At 42.9% G+C, this 20,826-nt stretch overlaps 2 protein-coding genes and 1 long non-coding RNA gene across 3 annotated transcripts; 1 reads left to right on the top strand and 2 right to left on the bottom strand.

The window, feature by feature from the left end:
- Positions 1-98: 98 nt before the first annotated feature.
- Positions 99-10,486, bottom strand: tmc4 (transmembrane channel-like 4). The gene is made up of 16 exons (XM_035761664.2): positions 10,251-10,486; positions 9,738-9,921; positions 9,429-9,577; positions 7,227-7,382; positions 6,637-6,722; positions 4,997-5,142; positions 4,733-4,880; positions 4,431-4,589; positions 4,115-4,272; positions 3,742-3,862; positions 3,444-3,541; positions 3,173-3,356; positions 2,829-2,959; positions 2,432-2,587; positions 1,472-1,550; positions 99-1,351 (listed from the first exon to the last, which is right to left on the bottom strand). The coding sequence occupies exons 1-16, from the start codon at positions 10,288-10,290 to the stop codon at positions 1,250-1,252; spliced, it is 2,097 nt and encodes a 698-aa protein (XP_035617557.1). The 5' UTR covers positions 10,291-10,486; the 3' UTR covers positions 99-1,249.
- Positions 578-14,420, top strand: LOC127915281 (uncharacterized). The gene is made up of 2 exons (XR_008090861.1): positions 578-702; positions 13,501-14,420. It is a non-coding gene; the product is annotated as an uncharacterized LOC127915281 (long non-coding RNA).
- On the bottom strand, positions 10,950-20,754 carry mboat7 (membrane bound O-acyltransferase domain containing 7). The gene is made up of 9 exons (XM_035761666.2): positions 20,605-20,754; positions 19,864-19,943; positions 19,482-19,611; positions 17,239-17,365; positions 16,978-17,134; positions 16,324-16,519; positions 14,262-14,414; positions 13,978-14,154; positions 10,950-13,804 (listed from the first exon to the last, which is right to left on the bottom strand). The coding sequence occupies exons 2-9, from the start codon at positions 19,937-19,939 to the stop codon at positions 13,393-13,395; spliced, it is 1,428 nt and encodes a 475-aa protein (XP_035617559.1). The 5' UTR covers positions 19,940-19,943; positions 20,605-20,754; the 3' UTR covers positions 10,950-13,392.
- Between the last annotated feature and the right edge of the window lie 72 nt (positions 20,755-20,826).

Raw genomic sequence — 20,826 nt, 5'->3', positions numbered from 1 at the left:
GTAAAGGTGGGGTAGAGGTAGCCTCTTTTGGAATCCGAGAGTGAAAGACTTACACTCTTGTATCTAACATGTAGGTTCAGCATTCCCATTACAAGTCACAATGTTGAATCATCTTTATTTCAACTTGCTTTACATGTTGTCCGCGGATTGTGTCGTTATGTCGGGAAGTAACAAACAACATATCATCAGGGAAGTGTTAACCTGACTTTCAATACACTGGACTGGTCTGTATATTCGTTTGTATTTTCAATACTGACACAATTCTCACATGACAAACACTTGCACAATTATGTAAGTAACAGCCGAGTTTAACTGAATCACATACCGAACGTTGTCGCACATAAACTGGCAAATTTCACAAGCACTTCTAGCTGATGGGTGGGTATAATTTGGTATTTTATTCTGCCGCTATACAATTTTGTATCCGTTGTTTGCTGGCAACCTTGATATTTACTTTTTGTAACAGATTCCTTTTTGTAACAGATTCCTGTTGGAACGTTCCACAAATTATACCCAGCGGACTGCGAGGGAACGTGCTTCGGTCGACAAAATGTTTACATAATGTTACACAATGCCTCGGAAGATTGAAAATACAAGCGACAGAACCTACCGTCGCCGCAAAAAGTCAGGTAAAAAATACTTTCCTGTGGATATTTTATCTCCACTTCCTACTGTGAAAAGGACCAACAGCACGGACAACTGGTAAGTGTAAATATAATTGTATTCAACATTCTGGCTTGGAGAGACTCTTGGGTCTTTTTTAGGGCGACTTCTTTCACACTGAATAACCATGGGGTAAACACGGTAACAGTCTGATGTTTAGGCAAGAGGTGAGTAAGAGAATGCAAAGGCGATGAACACTGCAATTGCTGTTACAGATATTATGAGACATAAATGGGGTAACAACTAAATCTTTAATAAATCTTAGCCCCATGGAAGTCTCCACATTTAGATTAGTCATTTAGCAGAAGCTCTTATCCAGAGTGACTTACAGTTGGTTCATTCATCTTAAGATACCGTAGCTAGGTGAGACAACCACCACTCAATCATAAGTACAACTTTGCCTCAAACGTAGCTATCCTACACTAGAGAGTGACAATACTTGTTACAATTAATGTAAAGTGATTTGTGAAGGTGTAGATATGTGCTTTGTGCTATTGCTACATGCAAAACCTATCTAAGCCTTTAAAATCTACAAAAAGTGCCTTGGGCCGGGATATGGGCTGTGGGTTTGAGCCTGATGTCTGAGTCAGTTTGCTGCACCAGTGTCCAATTGGTCCCTTGTTGGAACCCCCATCTCTCTACTCAGCTCTTCAATCTGCTTGACCAGGAACTGCTTATCACGTCCCTCCTGTTAAGAGTTAAACACACTGTTATACAAGGTTAAGCTTGAGTATGGGCCATAGACATGGTTTTGTTTCAAACATATATTTTTTGTATCATGTAGGACTTCTCCCCATCCATCACTTACCAGTTTAAGATGGGCCTTTAGCAGATCAACACTCTTCCCATAGACTGCGGCTAGAGCTGCTACGTAACACAGCACCACACTATCAGGACAGAGGAAAGCACAAACACAGTCAGAATGTTATGTACAGGAATCTGAACACATGGAAATAACCCATGCTGACCAAATGAGTCTATGCAGATATGGGCCTCCCATTTGTTGAGTTACAAAACAATATTACATCATCAAACACAAGGTAGACAGTAACACACTGACCCATGTACCTGCAATGGACAATCGGATCAGTAATATACTGACCAGACCGGACATGTTGCTTGCGTTGCAAAATAAATGTAGAAATGCATGTTATTCAATTATTGCACCCACACTACTCGCATGCGCCAACGAGCATCTGCGTTGCCAAGGGCTAAAATAGAAGTCCTTTCTATTTCTGACGCAGATCGCGCTGCAATCGCAACTCCTCTTGCCATCTCCTCATTGGTTATACCCACGTGGGTGATTGAAAGACTAATTGTTTTGCCGGTTGTCGTGGTAATACTATGAAAGTGTAGATACCAATCACCATATAAGTTCAAAGATGAAAAAGCCTGGAAGGAGGAGAGATGACTAGAAACGATTCAGTTGACCGTTGTGTGTGGATTAATTGTCAGAGTAGAGGACCTTGTCCATTTCAGGTAAAATAACAATATGTACAGCAAGCTAGCTAAATAGGACAAATTAGCGAGCATGTGCAAGCTAACCAAATTGCCATACATATTTAATGCTTTTCGACCTGTCCCCAAATTAATGTAATTGGTTCAGAGTTTGTTTTGATATTTTAACCTGCGTGTCGTGATCGCGTTTGGTGTGGGGGGACAAAATACATTTATGCACGATGGCGCACGCGCACAGCCGGTTTGGGTTCCTTGTAAGACTAAATCACTCAGGAGAAAATTAAGAGATCAGTAAGACAAGGTGACTCACCAAGAGAAGATGAAAAGAGGGATGGAGAAGGCCTGGGAGCCCATGTAGAAGATGAAGTCCTGTGTTGTCAGGGAGAGAGTGTAGAAGGTGTTGGGAACGATACTCCACATCATAGTGAGAGAGCGGAACGGACCACAGCTCATAGAGGGATGGATCCTGAGGATGACATATCAACACCCTCACCAACTACCACCACTACTACACCTGGTCCATCTGCCACTACTATCCCTGCACTGTATAACAGGCTTCCTTCCTGCTACAGTAGAGATAGAGTCTGCGTCCGAAGTGGTACCCTATTCTCTATATAGGGCACTACTTTTGACTATAGGCCCTGGTCAAAAGTAGTACACTATATAGTGAATAGGGTGTCATTTCAGACGTAGGCATAGTCACTCACTGGGCCAGGCTGTAGATCATGGCGACGAGGGCGAGGCCCCAGCCGAACAGCAACACCACCAGGAAGAAGATGGTGGAGGTGGTGGAGCGGAACGTCTTCACCGCCGGACGACAGTTAGAAAACAGAGTGACCTGGAGGAGGAGGAGGAGGAGGGGGGGGGGAGGAGGGGGGAGGGGGAGGGGAGGAGGAGGAGGGGGAGGGGGAGGAGGGGGAGGAGGAAGAGGGCGCACGCAATTGTGTAGTGAAGTGAAACGGATCTGGGGCCAAACGCTCACTTGAGAAACCTTTCAGAAAATGAATTGATTACATTTCCATTATTGGTACAGTATGGAGAGCAGCCTGACCTTCTTGCAGTAGAAGAGGATGAAGAACTTGAGTGTGTTGATGAGAGGCAGCAGAGGGCAGAACAGAGCTCCAGTCCACACCACTGTCTGACCGTAGACCAGACCCAGCACATTGGGAGGCACCAAGAACTCCTGACGACCTACCCACCGGGTCAGTACACAGGAGTAGTGGTCCACAAACAACCTGCCACAGTATGGAAGAAGAGATTATCAATAAATGTAATAGAGGATGACGAGCTCATAGATTGAGTTACACCACAGTGTACACTACCTGCGTGGAAACTCCACCAGGATAAGCATGGCGACGGTAATGAGGAAGTCAAACAAGGCCAGTTTGTACATTTCCTGTCCCACACGCGTCTCCCAGCACTGGGTGGCAGCAGCAAGACAGACAGACATAGCATGGGTGGTAAAGAAAATAGAAGATGATGCAACATGGTTGATACCAGTTCTGTACTGTAGGTAGAATCGGATGGAGATATCATCTTTTCAGCCTTTTCTAGACCAATCTGCTAAATTAGACCCTGACTGCTACCCAGGATACCATGCTGTATTAAGAGAGTGGTTACCGGATATTCCATGTTGTTGTACTGGCAGAGCTCACATTTTGGACTGTCTTTGAAGCAGGTGATCTGACTCCACAGAGTAAACAGCAGCACTCCCAGACTTATCATACGCAGAAACACTGACCTGAACACAGGAGGGAGGGACACAGGCAATATTCACACACACGTAGGCATGCAAACACACTGGTTGAGTGAAGATCTAGCAAAGCGATAAGGTCACACACTAACCTAACGTAGCAGGCGTAAAATAAATGTCAAACTAGGGACTCGGCACACACACACACACACACACACACACACACACACACACACACACACACACACACACACACACACACACACACACACACACACACACACACACACACACACACACCTGAACAGTGCCATGATGATGGTGGTACTAGGAGAATATCTCTCAAACAAGGCTATCTGGTCACACATGAAGGGCACAACAAAGTTTCCTGTTGTGATGACGATGGAAGGAAGGTAAACCCAGAACAGGCCCAGAATGCCCTCTGCTCCAACCTGCACCTAGGAACCACAGGGAAAGGGTTGCAAAGGTCAACCAGAAAAGGTTAAAACAGCCCCAGGATACCCACCTCCCTGTATTGACACAATATGACATGGAGAGGATGAAAGGCCAAACATCCAATCAATACTTTGTTTTGTTTCTTGTGTTTTTGACTGACCTGGCTGAAGACAGTAGCCTTGAAGATGCCAAAGAAAGCTCCTCCTATGAGGGCGAGGGAGACGAGCATGAGGAAGATACGTAGAGAACACAGACCCACTGTCTGACCTAAGGTTAGAGACAAAGCCTTTTTCTGTAGCCTCTCCTCCTCCAGGTCCACCTGACAGAGGGAGGAGACAGATAGAGGAGGGGAGAGAGAGTGGAGATGGGAGGAATAGAGGGGAGAGATTATACAGAGAAATTAGAGGGGAGGAAAGAGGAGTGCATCTTCAGTGACCCTGCAGTAAGAGGCAGAGCTCCTACCTGTAGCTGGTAGTGGATGCTTTTCTGTTTGAGTTTGGTGGCCCGGTCTCCCTGGCAACCGTAGTCCCAGCCAGTGAACACCATTTTGCTGTAACTGCCGGCAGCACCGCTGCCTGTTGCCACAGCAACGCGAAGTGCGCTCCCCATGCTGTATAAGGGACCAATCGGAGGGGGGTAGGGGGGTAAGTAAGTCATTAGGTTTAATGTCCATTCTATCCATTTTATTTCTATGCAGAGGGAAGTGTAGGGCATTCCAGAAGGTACCGTGCGATGATGCAGATGAGACAGAAGGCGAAGTAGAAGACGGAGGTGAGGAGGTAGGCCAGGGGCAGGTTGTAGTGGAAGCCACTGCTCTCTGCCACGGTGTTGTTATAGTAACCATAGAACATGTAGGAGTACTCCATGAAACCCTGGGAGAGGGAGATAGGTGGAGGGTGGGAAGTGGTGAGAGTGGAGCCTACTAGACTAGAAGCGTACCAGACTTGACATAAACTCACAAAATGACACAAACCCACAAGTAGACACAGACTGTACGTTATTTTTTATTTCACCTTTATTAAAACAGGTAGGCTAGTTGAGAACAAGTTCTCATTTACAACTGTGAACTGTGGCTATAAATAAATAAAGCAAAGCAGTGCGACAAAAACAACAACACAGAGTTACACATAAACAAACATACAGTCAATAACACAAAAGAAAAGAAAAATAGAAACATCTATGTACAGTGGGAAAATAGGCAATAAATAGGCCCTAGAGGCTAAAATAATTACACTTTAGTGATAGATGTACAGATGATGATGATGTGCAAGTAGAGATACTGGGGTGCAAAAGAGCAAGAGGGTGAGTAATAATATGGGGATGAGGTAGTTGGGTGTGCTATTTACAGATGGGCTGTGTACAGTGATCAGTAAGCTGCTCTGACAACTGATGCTTAAAGTTCGAGAGGGAGATATTAGACTTTTTTGCAATTTGTTTCAGTCATTGGCAGCAGACAACTGGAAGGAAAGGCGGCCAAAGGAAGTGTTGGTCTGGGGATGACCAGTGAAATATACCTGCTGGAGCGTGTGCTACGGGTTGGTGCTGCTATGGTGACCAGTGAGCTGAGATAAGGCGGGGCTTTACCTAGCAAAGACTTATAGATGACCAGGACCCAGTGGGTTTGGTGACGATATGTAGTGAGGGCCAGCCAACTAGAGCATACAGGTCACAGTGGTGGGTAGTAAATGGGGCTTTGGTGACAAAACAAATGGCACTGTGATAGACCTCATCCAGTTTGCTGAGTAGAGTGTTGGAGGCTATTTTGTAAATGACATCGCCGAAGTCAAGGATCGATAGGATAGTCAGTTTTACAACGGTATGTTTGGCGGCATGAATGAAGGAGGCGTTTGTTGCGAAATAGGAAGCTGATTCTAGATTTAATTTTGGATTGGAGCTGCTTAATGTGAGTCTGGAAAGAGAGTTTACAGTCTAACCAGACACCTAGGTATTTGTAGTTGTCCACATATTGTAGGTCAGAACCGTCCAGAGTAGTGTTACTAGTCGGGCAGGAGGGTGCGGGCAGTAATCGGTTGAAGAGCATGCACTTAGTTTTACTAGCATTTAAAAGCAGTTGGAGGCCACGGAAGGAGTGTTGTGTGACTTTGAAGCTCGGTTGGAGGTTTGTTAACACATTGTCCAAAGAAGGGCTAGATGTATACAGAATGGTGTAGTCTACGTAGAGGTGGATCAGAGAATCACCAGCTTACACAGGCAGAAAGACGGACGTGCAGACAGGCCAAGGCCTCTTAAAACAGAGCTGCATGGTTTTGCATACTGAACTTCAGAGAAGTGTTCTCTGTGCTGTATTCAGTATATCTATAACCAGTGGTACACAGGACTAGATTACACATGTTGTGTTTTCTCACCGTTCCAGAGAGTAAGTCCAGGAAGTATTGGTAAAACACCACCAGACCTTGAAGATTTGGATCATAGACCTTACACCCCTCTGGACCTGAGAGAGAGAGAGAGAGAGAGAGAGAGAGAGAGAGAGAGAGAGAGAGAGACACACACACACACACACACACACACACACACACACACACACACACACACACACACACACACACACACACACACACAGCTGTTTGAAGATAAGCCAAGGTCACATTTGATCATGTTTCCCACCGCAGCCTTGGCACCGAATACCTCAGTTCCATGATCTGCTACTTTGTTAGGGACTCCATTCTCAAACCCGTGAGAGAATACCAGTAACAACTGCTGCAATATTTGCAGTTTCAATCCCTCAATTGAATTAAAAGCCCATCCTCTAAGGCAGATCTGTTGCTATGTTACTGTTACAGGGAACAGTGAGAAGATATTGTTTTATATTGGAGACACACAGAATAAGGTTAATAGACTGGACTGGAATAGAGATAGTGAATGTCACTCCAATGCCATCACCCTTTAACCAATCATGGGCCTGGTTTGAAAATGCATCCTCCAGTGCTGGCCTTACCAGTGCTGTCCACTGTCATGTTACTGGTGCTGGTGGATCTGAACACGATACTGGGGATGAGGATGAACCCAGCAATCAGCAAGAACGACAGGAAGTTGAGCACCACCAGGAAGCGCAGGAATATGAAGTAGGACTGGACACCACCGCCAAAGTGGCCTGCAAAGACAGGGGTCACAGGGCCATGTTGTGAATGTGAAGGCAACATAATTAACTACAACAGTAGCCCTGGAATGTTATTCATATTTTTCAGTATTTCATAATTATTTCATAATTAATTAAATGAAAAATAACATATATTGGGATGCAATGGTACAGGTGTCTTCTTTGTTTTAAGCCCATAACCATGTGTATGAGGTGTCTATTTTAGTTTCAAAAGAGATTTGTTTAAGACTACCAAGAAACACTGTGTTACTCTGATTTAGCCTAATGCAGGAGAAATGTGTGGAACTGAGGCCTTTAAGATATTGCTGAAAGCCTCGGGAAAACTTCATCGATATGTGTAGTCGTTGTGCGTGCAAATGCATATAGTTAAGTTCTGTATATGTCACATACAGTTGAAATCAGAAGTTTACATACACCATAGCCAAATATATTTAAACTTAGTTTTTCACAATTCCTAACATTTTAATCCTAGTAAATATTCCCTGTCTTAGGTCAGTTAAGATCACCACTTTATTTTAAGAATGTGAAATGTCAGAATAATAGTAGAGAGAATTTAATTTAATTTCTTTCATGACATTCCCAGTGGGTCAGAAGTTTACATACACTCAATTCATATTTGGTAGCATTGCCTTTAACTTGTATAACTTGGGTCAAACGTTTTAGGTAGCCTTCCACAAGCTTCCCACTATAGGTTGGGTGAATTTTGACCCATTCCTCCTGACAGAGCTGGTATAACTGAGTCAGGTTTGTAGGCTTCCTTGCTCGCACATGCTTTTTCAGTTCTGCCCACAAATTTTCTATAGGTTTGAGGTCAGGGCTTTGTGATGGCCACTCCAATACCTTGACTTTGTTGTCCTTAAGCCATTTTGCCAAAACTTTGGAAGTATGCTTGGGGTCATCGTCCATTTGGAAGACCCATTTTGCGGCCAAGCTTTAACTTCCTGACTGATGTCTTGAGATGTTGCTTCAATATATCCACATAGTTTTCCTACCTCATGATGCCATTTATTTTGTGAAGTGCACCAGACCTTCCTACAGCAAAGTACCCCCACAACATGATGCTGCCACCCCCGTGCTTCTCGGTTGGGATGGTGTTCTTCGGCTTGCAAGCATCCCCCTTTTTCCTCCAAACATAACGATGGTCATTATGGCCAAACAGTTCTATTTTTGTTTCATCAGACCAGAGGACATTTCTCCAAAAAGTATGACGTGGTCCCCATGTGCAGTTGCAAACCGTAGTCTGGCTTTTTTTTATGAAGATTTTGGAGCAGTGGCTTCTTCCTTGTACCTGTTCCCTCCAACATCTTCACAAGGTCCTTTGCTTTTGTTCTGGGATTGATTTGCACTTTTCGCACCAAAGTACTTTCATCTCTAGGAGACAGAATACGTCTCCTTCCTGAGCGGTATGACGGCTGCGTGGTCCCATGGTGTTTATACTTGCGTACTATTGTTTGTACAGATGAACGTGGTACCTTCAGGCGTTTGGAAATTACTCCCAAGGATAAACCAGACTTATGGAGGTCTACAATTTTCTTTCTGAGTTCTTGGCAGATTTCTTTTGATTTTCCCATGATGTCAAGCAAAGAGGCACTGAGTTCGAAGGTAGGCCTTGAGATACATCCACAGGTACACCTCCAATTGACTCAAATTATCAGAAGCTTCTAAAGCCATGCCATCATTTTCTGGAATTTTCCAAGCTGTTTAAAGGCACAGTCAACATAGTGTATGTAAACCTCTGACCCACTGGAATTGTGATACAGTGAATTATAAGTGAAATAATCTGTCTGTAAACAATTGTTGTAAGAATGACTTATGTCATGCACAAAGTAGATGTCCTAACTGACTTGCCAAAAGTATAGTTTGATAACAAGAAATTTGTGGAGTGGTTGAAAAATGAGTTTTAATAACTTCAGCCTAAGTGTATGTAAACTTCCGACTTCAACTGTACATACAGCCCAGGATATAGATATGTATGTAGTTGATGTTTGATTAACCATTGCCTGATTTGATTGAGTGATACAGTGTGATTGAATCTGCCACCTCCTATCTTATGCAGAGCCTTTCTCCACAGAGCTACGTAGGACATGACTCCCCCTGCATCTGCTCTGAACCTGCTCAGGGACTTGGCCTTGCTCCTTTTCCACGACTGCCAGCTAGTCACCACAGGCACACGCATCTGTTGCACCTCCCTGGAAGGGAGAGTAGGTGGGAGGAAGAGAAAGAGTATGTTTTTTTGGGAGAGGAGAGAAGTGAGAGAGCATAGTATGTTTGTTACCTTCAGGACCACAACAAAGGAATTGCACAGAGGCAGAGACGCTAGTAACTACTATGACCACTGAGGTCCCATACCGTATCGCTCTCTTCAGACGCATGGTCATAGGCCTCTCTCTTAGGTCCTTAGGGGGTCCCGAGTCACCCTCCTCTCCCCCCTCCGAGGGGGGAGAACCCCAGTTGAACTGAGGGCCATTCTGATTAGACACTACAGACTTACTCCGTAACCTCACCAACTGCTGGGCACCATGGTAACTGTGGGCTTGGAGAGGGCAGAGGAGGGCAAAGATATATACAGAGAAAAACTATGAGTGATGTCCTGAGTAAGCCCAGAGTCAGTGTAGTTGATTGGTTGTAGTTTTGGAAGATTTGCAGTCTGTTGGTGCATTATACTTTTGTGGTACACATAATTCAAGCATATTTAAAGTATACATTCTTGGAAAATCTCCCTTTACCATGTAATAGCATATTTTTGTATAATACAAAACAAGTCATCCTAAGTAACCAGGAAGCAAATCACTGAACACAAAGGCACACCTGTACCGGAGACAGAACATACCACACCTACAAAACAGTTGTCGCACAGCTTACCTATAGTGGAGCTCGGTCTTTGTAGCTCACTGAACTCCATGAGACAGAGAGGATTCCACCAACACTTCAGAAACACTACAATCAAACAACCAGTCCTCCGTATCTCACTGCTAATTACAATGCTAATACATAGTTAATCCAGCACACAGGGCTAGCTCTTTTACGAGGTAGAATCCAGGAATCACTCCCCCTCAGACTTTGCTCCATGCAATTAATCATCTCTGCCACAGATACTTCCTTGTATGTTTAACCCATTCACCCCTGGTAGACTGTTAGGTTACACTCCACTCTGCTTACATCCAACAGAACATGGACGTTAGTAACTAATGCAGTATCAACAAGCTGGGGTGTTACAAGACATTTGATGACTAGTTACAGGTTAGAGCCATAACGTAATCATGTAGGAGTGTTTACTGTCTGTGCTTCAGTTCATAAATCTTTCTGTACACTGATGTGACATGTTGTTAAGTAACCATAGAGGCAAGCCTGGGTGGGATTTGTGTGTTTGTGGCTGTGCGTGTGAGTATGTGCAAGGGGATAGGGGAACGTTGATCATTTTCAGGTCTGACAACTCCTATAGTAAGTAAAAAACCATAGAATGAACCATGTCAGATCAGAAATTGCAAGAGAAATGTGCACTAATAAAACTACAGCCAGCATCCATGAACAAAACACCAATAAGGGACAAGACTTTAGACGTGTTGAATATCTGAGACATGTATTCCGTTGGTAACACTGAACCGTTACAAGGCAGGGAGAGTTACAATCATCATAGTATCAAGGTGAAACCATTCAGAAACAAACAAAAATACACAGAAACTATTACATGTGACAGAGAGAAAGATGGAGAAGCAACCATCAAGGAATGTTTTCTATACTGGTCATGTACTGAAATGAGTTGGCTGATAAAAAAAACACAAGGTAGTCATTTCTTCGGGGCTCAGGTTTTGGCACAAGGAAAAGGAGGGAGGGTTTGGCTATATCAGATTGTGGTAAACAATAATAATACAATGCTTCCATGCTATCTAGTTCATTAAATGACAAGAAATATCATTCAAAATCACTTTTTGTATTCTACTGTCAGCACAATATATATTTTTTAAATACCATTACATTTGTAATACGATGGCAGTCAAACATTTTGGCAGTGACTGAGGACTGACTGGTAAGGTAGTAGCTTGGTCTTTCTATAACCTTACCTTAGCAGTCAGTCAGTCAGTCCTCAGTCACTGCCAAAATGTTCTGACTGAGGACTGACTGGTAAGGTAGTAGCTTGGTCTTTCTATAACCTTACCTTAGCAGTCAGTCCTCAGTCACTGCCAAAATGTTCTGACTGAGGACTGACTGGTAAGGTAGTAGCTTGGTCTTTCTATAACCTTACCTTAGCAGTCAGTCCTCAGTCACTGCCAAAATGTTCTGACTGAGGACTGACTGGTAAGGTAGTAGCTTGGTCTTTCTATAACCTTACCTTAGCAGTCAGTCATCAGTCACTGCCAAAATGTTCTGACTGAGGCAACTTATTTCCTAATAGAATGCACTACTTTTGGCCCAGGTCTGACCAACAGTAGTGACCTGTCTGGGGAATAGCCGGGTGTCATTTGAGATGTAGCCAGTGACACACAGACAACAATAAAGAACAATAAATAAATATTCGCCATACAGTATATAATTACATCTCTAATCAAATCATCTCAGACACCCAGAACTCAATTCTGGCGTAATTGCAGCAGATGTTCTATTTATGTTACGTGCATCTGTCCACAAGAGATTACTAATCAAATAACTAATGACTACGGAAAGCAGGACAGATCATTTTTGTAAAGAAGAGATAAGTAAAATGCTCATTTACAGGCCAAGTCAAATCAACAGATCACCCAAAACAACGTTTTAAATAATGCAGTAAAATAAATTCAGATTATAATCAACATAGCAAATACTTTAAGCAATTTATGTATTTTTCTAAACCACAGATTCCATTCTGAAATTTGCACGGGTCTTTTTGGTTCCAGTAGCCGCTCTTGACACAGTGAAAGTTATTTCAGGTTTCTTGGTCTTTACTCTGAGAACAAATCACTGAGGATGGCTCCACTTAATAATGACAGAATGTGTTCTTTCAACTTGGAGATAAGGGAGAAATGATCATCTTATCATAATAATAAACCTAATAAGAATGTTCAGGAAAGAGAACGTATACAACTGCCACATTCATTATGACTGGATCCTCTATATGCGTTTTAAAACTAGACAAGTATAACTCAGTATGTACTCGTGGCTATCCAAAGTTCACTTTTCTGCACTATTCTATAACTGATCATAGGAATGGTCTGATCAATGAAAACTCAAAAATATAAAGAAGCAGAAAATCTTGTTGCCCCGGGAAAATGCATTGTTGATTATGGCTTGAGATAAATGCCGGTGACTTGTATTTAACTTTGAGTAAATCATGCTTTGATGTCAATGGGATTAGAGATTTAGCCAAAAATACAGACTGAGTAACATACTTAGATCCCAGTTCAAATTGAGTCCTTGCTCTATGAATGGATTCAAGGGATGTGCCGCTGTGGTTATACACTACTTTATACTCTGTTTCAAGGCAGCATCTTGAACATACAATTTTGTGTCCTCTAAACTAATTGAAGTATATTTGTATGAAAATTGACTGTGATTTTAAATAAAATCACACATACATACGCACAAGTGAAGTAGCTGAATAATCTCCATCCCCCTGAACTTTTTTGCCACTCGCACATCAAATAACATTCATTAAGCAAACATTCTTTCACCCAATTATACCTGTATGTACACGTGGTTTGTAATGTAATATCACCATGGCAACTGTTACTGGGTTACAACAATGTTCATAAGGATTCACTGTATTCAGCTAAAGGTCCAATGGTGTCTCCTGGTTAGGGAAATCCTACAACTTCATCTATTCTACCTCCCAACTGCAAATCCAACCCTAGTAGGGTCTAGGGGCCAGTTTGGGATTGAACAGAACTCTTCTCTACCAGGGGAGACATCACTGGACCTAACGGACAAAAGTGACCCATACAGATCAGTGACAGACAGCGCATTGTGGGAATAGTAGTTCTTTAGTAAACCTATCCTCCCCATACAGTACATCCTCTCCATCAATCCATTCTCACTCTGTCTTCTCTCTCACGTCCTCTTGCTTCACCTCTTTCTTCTCCCCCTCAATTTTCTCCTCCTTTTCACTCTTCTTTCTCTCCCTCTTTCCTCCCTTCATCAGCCTCCCGAACAGAATGCAGGCCAGGGCGATGATGTGGATGATGAAGTAGATGGAGGTCCAGTAGTGGACGGTGTCGCTGGCCTTCAGCAGGACGAAGCCCATACACATGTAGTCATAGGCCCTCATCTTGAGGAACCAGTGGACCCAGTCGAAGGCACTCTGACCCCGGGGCCCCAGCTTGGCCCTGACCGACGCCTCCATGGCCGACTCAGCCGCAATACACAGAGGAATGGTGAGGAATGACAGGTAGTAGCCAGCGTGAAGGCCGTGCCAGTATGCACTGATGAACATTGTCCATCCAGCCCTGGGAGAGAATTGTGAAACGTATGCATCAAATGACATTCAGGGGACATCTTATCTGGCAGTTACAAATATATTGAAAGTTGACTGTAGTTTTGTAGTTTAACAGACTATGAGACAGTTTATTTTAGACACAACACGCATGCCTTCTCTAGTGAACCTGCATAGGGCCCTTACTTGAGTGCGTAAGCCTTGAAGGGGGAGTTGGGGTAGATGTAGTGATGCAGCCACCACTGCACAGTCATGTTCCAGTAGCGCATCCCGTGTCGGACCTTCACACAGAAGTCCGTGTTGTATGGGTCAATGTTCTGGATGGTTTTGAAGTCGTACACAACCGGACTTTCAGGGTCAGGGCTGGAGAGACCGAAGAATCAAAACCAAGATTAAACACTTAAATAATTATGAATTCATGTACCTTACTGTTTTTCCCAACTGGACTGAATATCCTGTGTGAGACTTGCCTGTAGTTGACAGTGGGACCCCCTCCTGGCTTGGAGAGCGCCCCCTCTGGGTAACAGCCCAGTCCTGCGCTGATGCAGCCAGCCTCTGCCCCACACCATGCAGCGTAGAACCGCATCCGGAACACAAAGAACACCACCGTCATGTAGAACAACCTGGAGGGGTAGAGAGACCTCATTAATGTAGAACAACGAGTGAAGAGCAACAATGGTCTGGAATACTAAATAGACAAGAGTTCTGCCTCAATTCTGTTTCACTGGAATTGGTGCTTGTCCTTCAATTGTTTTCAGTCATCTGGGAAATCCATCCATTTAGCCCTTTATTATTTAATGCTTTAATTTCCCATAGCTCTCTGGAGAGGAACAGCGGTGAATTAACTCACAATTCTGTTATGCCAACTCAATAAATATAGAAATAAAAACATTACTCTACCGTTGGGGTCACTTAAATGTCCTTGTTTTCCATGAAAGCATACATGAAATTAGTTGCAAAATGAATAGGAAATAGTCAAGATGTTGACAAGGTTATAAATAATGATTTTTAATTTAAATTGTAATTGTGTCCTTGAAACTTTGCTTTTGTCAATGAATCCTCCATTTGCAGCAATTGAAGCTTTGCAGACCTTTGGCATTCTAGTTGTCAATTTGTTGAGGTAATCTGAAGAGATTTCACCCCATGCTTCCTGAAGCACCTTCCACAAGTTGGTTTGATGGGCACTTCTTACGTACCATACAGTTAAGCTGCTCCCACAACAGCTCAATAGGGTTGTGATCCGGTGACTATGCTGGCCCCTCCATTATAGACAGAATACCAGCTGACTGCTTCTTCCCTAAATAGTTATTGCATAGTTTGGAGCTGTGCTTTGGGTCATTGTCCTGTTGTAGGAGGAAATTGGCTCCAATTAAGTGCTGCCACAGGGTATGGCATTGCAAAATGTAGTGATAGCCTTCCTTCTTCAAGATCCCTTTTAACCTGTACAAATCTCCCATTTTACCACCACCAAAGCACCCCCAGACCATCACATTGCCTCCACCATGCTTGACAGATGGCGCCAAGCCCTCGTCCAGCATCTTTTCGTTTTTTCTGCATCTCACCAATGTCCTTTCTTATCTGAACACCTCAAACTTAGATTTGTCTGTCCATAACACTTTTTCCAATCTTCCAGTGTCTGATCCTTTGCCCATCTTAATCTTTTCTTTTTATTGGCCAGTCTGAGATAAAGCTCTTTCTTTTCAACTCTGCCTAGAAGGCCAGCATTCCAGAGTCGCCTCTTCACTGTTGACATTGAGACTGGTGTTTTGCAGGTACTATTTAATGAAGCTGCCAATTGAGGACTTGTGAGGCGTCTGTATCTCAAACTTGACACGCAAATGTACTTGTCCTCTTGCTCAGTTGTGCACCAGGGCCTCCCACTCCTCTTTCTATTCTGGTTAGGGCCAGTTTGCGCTGTTCTGTGAAGGGAGTAGCAAACAGTGTTGTACGAGATCTTCAGTTTCTTGGCAATTTATCACATGGAATAGCCTTCATTTCTCAGAACAAGAATAGACTGACGGGTTTCAGAAGAAAGGTCTTTGTTTCTAGCCATTTTGAGCCTGTAATCGAACCCACAAATGCTGATGCTCCAGATACTCAACTAGTCTAAAGAAGGCCAGTTTTATTGCTACTTTAATCAGTACAAAAGTTTTCAGCTGTGCTAGCATAATTGCAAAAGGGTTTTCTAATGATCAATTAGCCTTTTAAAATTATAAACTTGGATTAGCTAACACAACGTGCCATTGGAACACAGGCTGCTGATAATGGGCCTCTGTACACCTATGTAGATATTCCTTTTTTTATTTTATCTGCCGTTTCCAGCTACAATAGTCATTTACAACATTAACAATCTCTACACTGTATTTCTGATCAGTTTGTTGTCATTTCAATGGACAAATAAAATGTGCTTTTCTTTAAAAAACTACCATTTCTAAATGACCTCAAACTTTTGAATGGAAGCATACCTTTTTTGATTAATAGCAATTTTTGATTAATAACATTTTTACAAAATCAAGAGTGCTGATTTGCTACCTGAAGAAAAAGTGATGTTCCAGGAACTCTTCAGTGCGGACGTATGCCAGGGGGAAGTACATGTTGGCGGTCAGGAACAGAGCTCCGTAGACAGGCACCAACCTCAGCCTCAGCATGCAGGGTACCCAGCCAGGAAGGTCCAAGGAGCTGGGCTGCCTCAGCCAGTCCACATAGGTTTGGAACCGGAAGAACGGGCCTTTAGGGAGATGCAGGGATAAATGAAGGGATGAAGAGAGAGCATTGAGGGAGAAGTGGTAGGATAGACAAGGTGAATAGTACAAGTTAGAAAAGACAAGGAGACAGAGGGATAATTGGAGGACAAAAAAAAGGATAGATTGCAAGGAGGAGTGTTAATGGGTGATGGACGAAGGAGTGAGTAAAAAAAGGAGGGAGAGTTACAGGAAGGTCATGTAGTGGAAGAGAAAACGTAAGCAGACTCACACAATATTTTACTAGTGGCAGATAGAAAGAGAGAGAAACAGTTAAAATGGGTGCAAAAGCAAATTAGTGGCAAATCATACTAGATACATTTACACCACACACTGAAGCCATTCACCTGTCACCATATCAAAAAGAGGTCGAGAGAACTGTGGATATGTTGACAGTAGCCCTGTATGATAAAACAAACTAGGGAATGGGGCTAGACAGCCTTACCTGTCATTATACCCACATAGCAGTAGCTATAGGCTATCATATCATAGAGGGAAGGCTCTTGGGACAGTCCACCAACCACAGGAGACTTAGAGAATGAGCTCACTTCCTGTTTCTTCTCCAGGTGAAAACTCTGCACCTCATTGGCCAGACTGACCATCTGAATGAAAACAAGTGGGTTGTTACTGTAAACAACATCATGATGCATTATTCCCTTGCATTTCATTAATCGTGTATGTCCTCCATCTCTTCCTGTAGATGTACCTTCAGAGTGAGGAGTAGCTGGATGGCGTTGGCAAAGGGTGTTGGCGGCGGCAGGCCGAACCATGTGACCAGTCTGAAGAAGAGGAGGTAGAGGAATGTCCAAGCCAGAGAGAGAGCTGGGGCACTCCTGAAGAAGGTAAACAGGGGAATGGGTGAGAGAGAGAAGTTCCTGACTGTCACTAAATAGTGGCACACCATTACGACACAGGAGTGTTCTACAGTGTCTGTTGATACAGTTGAAGTCAGAAGTTCACATACACCTTAGACAAATGCATTTCAACTCAGGTTCACAATTCCTGACATTTAATCCTAGTAAAAAGTCCCCGTAATAGCTCAGTTAGGATCACCACTTTATTTTAAGAATGTGAAATGTCAGAATAATAGTAGAGAATTATTTCTTTCAGTTTTTATTTCTTTCATCACATTCCCAGTGGGTCAGAAGATGATATACACTCAATTAGTATTTGGTAGCATTGCCTTTAAATGGTTTAACTTGGGTCAAAAATTTCAGGTAGCCTTCCACAAGCTTCCCACAATAAGTTTGGTGAATATTGACCCATTCCTCTTGACAGAGCTGGTGTAACTGAGTCAGGTTTGAAGGCCTCCTTGCTCGGACACGCTTTTTCAGTTCTGCCCACAAATTTTCTATGGGATTGAGGTCAGGGCTTTGATGGCCACTCCAATACCTTGACGTTGTTGTCCTTAAGCCATTTTGCCACAACTTTGGAAGTATGCTTGGGGTTTGGAAGACCCATATGTGACCAAGCTTTAACTTCCTGACTGATGTCTTGAGATGTTGCTTCAATATATCCACATCCTTTTCCATCCTCATGATGCCATCTATTTTGTGAAGTGCACCAGTCCCTCCTGCAGCAAACCACCTCCACAACATGATGCTGCCACCCCCGTGCTTCTCAGTTGGGATGGTGTTCTTCGGCTTGCAAGCCTCCCCCTTTTTCCTCCAAACATAACGATGGTCATTATGGCCAAACAGTTCTATTTTTGTTTCATCAGACCAGAGGACATTTTTCCAAAAAGTAAGATATTTTTCCCCATATGCAGTTGCAAACCGTAGTCTGGCTTTTTTATGGCGGTTTTGGAGCAGTGGCCTCTTCCTTGCTGAATGGCCTTTCAGGTAATGTCAATATAGGACTAATTTTACTGTGGATATAGATATTTTTGTACCTGTTTCCTCCAGCATCTTCACAAGGTCCTTTGCTCTTGTTCTGGGATTGATTTCCACTTTTCGCACCAAGTATGTTCATTTCTAGGAGACAGAACGCGTCTCCTTCCTGAACGGTATGACGGCTGCAAGGTCCCATGGTGTTAATACTTGCGTACTATTGTTTGTACAGATGAATGTGGTACCTTCAGGCGTTTGGAAATTGCTCCCAATGATGAACCAGACTTGTGGAGGTCTACAATTTATTTTCTGAAGTCTTGGCTGATTTCTTTTGATTTTCACATGATGTCAAGCAAAGAGGCACTGAGTTTGAACGTAGGCCTCGAAATACATCCACAGATACACCTCCAATGGACTCAAATTATGTCAATTAGCAGAAGCTTCTAAAGCCATGCCATAATTTTCTGGAATTTTCCAAGCTGTTTAAAGGAAGTCAACTTAGTGTATGTAAACCTCTGACCCACTGGAATTGTGATACAGTGAAGTCTGTAAACAATTGTTGGAAAAATGAATTGTGTCATGCACGAAGTAGTCCTAACTGACTTGCCAAAACTATAGTTTGTTAACAAGAAATGTGTGGAGTGGTAAAAAACGAGTTTTAATGACTCCAACCTAAGTGTATGTAAACTTCCGACTTCAATTGTATATAATTAGTTTATTTTGAGTAATGTCTCTTAGGGCTGGGAATTGCCAGGGACCACACGATAAGATATTATATCGATACTTTGGCGCTGATACAATATGTATTGCGATTCGATAATGTGATTTGTTTGCGATTCGATGTTCCAAACATACTTCTCACCATATGTCTGCTGCAAAGGGACAAGAGAACCATGAAAACACAAGTCGTGATCAGTAATGGAAATAAGTCCAGAAAATAAATTGGCTCCGGGTTTAAAAAGAAGATGGAGAACAAGTTATGAAGGAAAAATACTGGAGTTTTGTTGAAGGTACAGCCAACTAGCACAAGAAATTATATTGCGATATTGTCAAAACGACACAAAATAATATCTCGGTATGTAACTGCATGGATTTCTCCCCCCCATCATTAATGTCTCACCGCCAGCTGCTCTTGATGATGATCCATGTTCCAAGCACTGTCACAAGCGAGTGGAGGGCATGGACCTGGCAGGTTGCTATGGTGATCGAGAGGCCCAAGAGCAACGCTGCCCCCTGCTTCACTGGAGGACCTACAGCAACAATAACACCCACACACATTTCACTTACAATGAACCTTCAGAGCAGAGCAGATAGGCCTATTATACATGTGTTAACATTTTTTAAAACATGTTATCGTGATTGCAACCGCCTTTTCATTCTTCTGTCCTGCGTGTTACCAGAATGTATTGAAAGTAAAGAATTGTGTTTTTCAGTGTTCATATAGTCTAGGAGACACCATATAGGTTAGGTGAATTTATTTGATGGCTAGATAGAATACTCACTCGGATACCGGAATAGGAACCCGATGGGGATGGAAGCAGCGAGAATTCCCAAGTAGACCAGCTCATCAGGAGACATCTCTCTGCAAACAGGTACACAACACACACAGTATGACCATGGTAACTTAAATAGGTCCTCTGTGCTGCATGGAAAAATGCTATGAGAAATTTGACTGCAGTTTGCATACAGCATCATTATGACAGTGATAAAGCCTGTGATTGACAACTTAATGTCTGTTCTATTCGAAGTTGCTATGCATGTTGGTTCCTCAATACACACATATTGGTACAAGCTCAGTAGTATAAGAACGTGTTTATAACATGCACATGACTCAACATCACATCGTCATGATCAAAATGTTACACCACTGACGTGAGTTAGTGTGTGGACTGAATCAGAACTCGCCTGATCATGCCATGGATGGAGTAATCACAGAATTGCAACATACGCATAACAAATGTTAGCACACGCTAAGCTAGTTAGCTACTGCAGCCTTGTGTGACACCAGAGGAAGTACCGCAGTGACAGGGTAAATATTTGTTCTATCTAGAGGATCTTCTATAGGCGATAAATTACTCATTCTAGAAACGCAAAAAATGTGGCTAGCTATCCCCCAGGACCACAACAAGCTAACTTGCTACAGTAGCAGCCAACGTTAGCTCTTAGCTCAATGATTGTATTCCCTGTAGATGTACATCTCTGTTCAAAGGATGTTGCTAAACTTCTAGAGTAAACGTACTTACGTTTAAATTCAGGCCGACATTCAATATAGTGAACAATCCCTGGGACAAATATTCAAGCACAGTGATGATTTGGTAAATCCCACTTCCTACTACCGCAACAACGTGTCAATCACAACCAAAACCCCGCCCACGGACACTGCCCAGTCCATAAATGAAGGCAGTACGTTTCAAAAAGAATAAATCATTCTGCTTGAAATGGTTTGGAATTTTACATTAATATAG

This window comes from Oncorhynchus keta, chromosome 34 (genome assembly GCF_023373465.1).
Source record: "Oncorhynchus keta strain PuntledgeMale-10-30-2019 chromosome 34, Oket_V2, whole genome shotgun sequence".
In the NCBI taxonomy this organism is placed as follows: Eukaryota; Metazoa; Chordata; class Actinopteri; order Salmoniformes; family Salmonidae; genus Oncorhynchus; species Oncorhynchus keta.
Note: the sequence above shows the minus strand (reverse complement) of the source record. Positions and strands in the feature narration are given on the sequence as shown.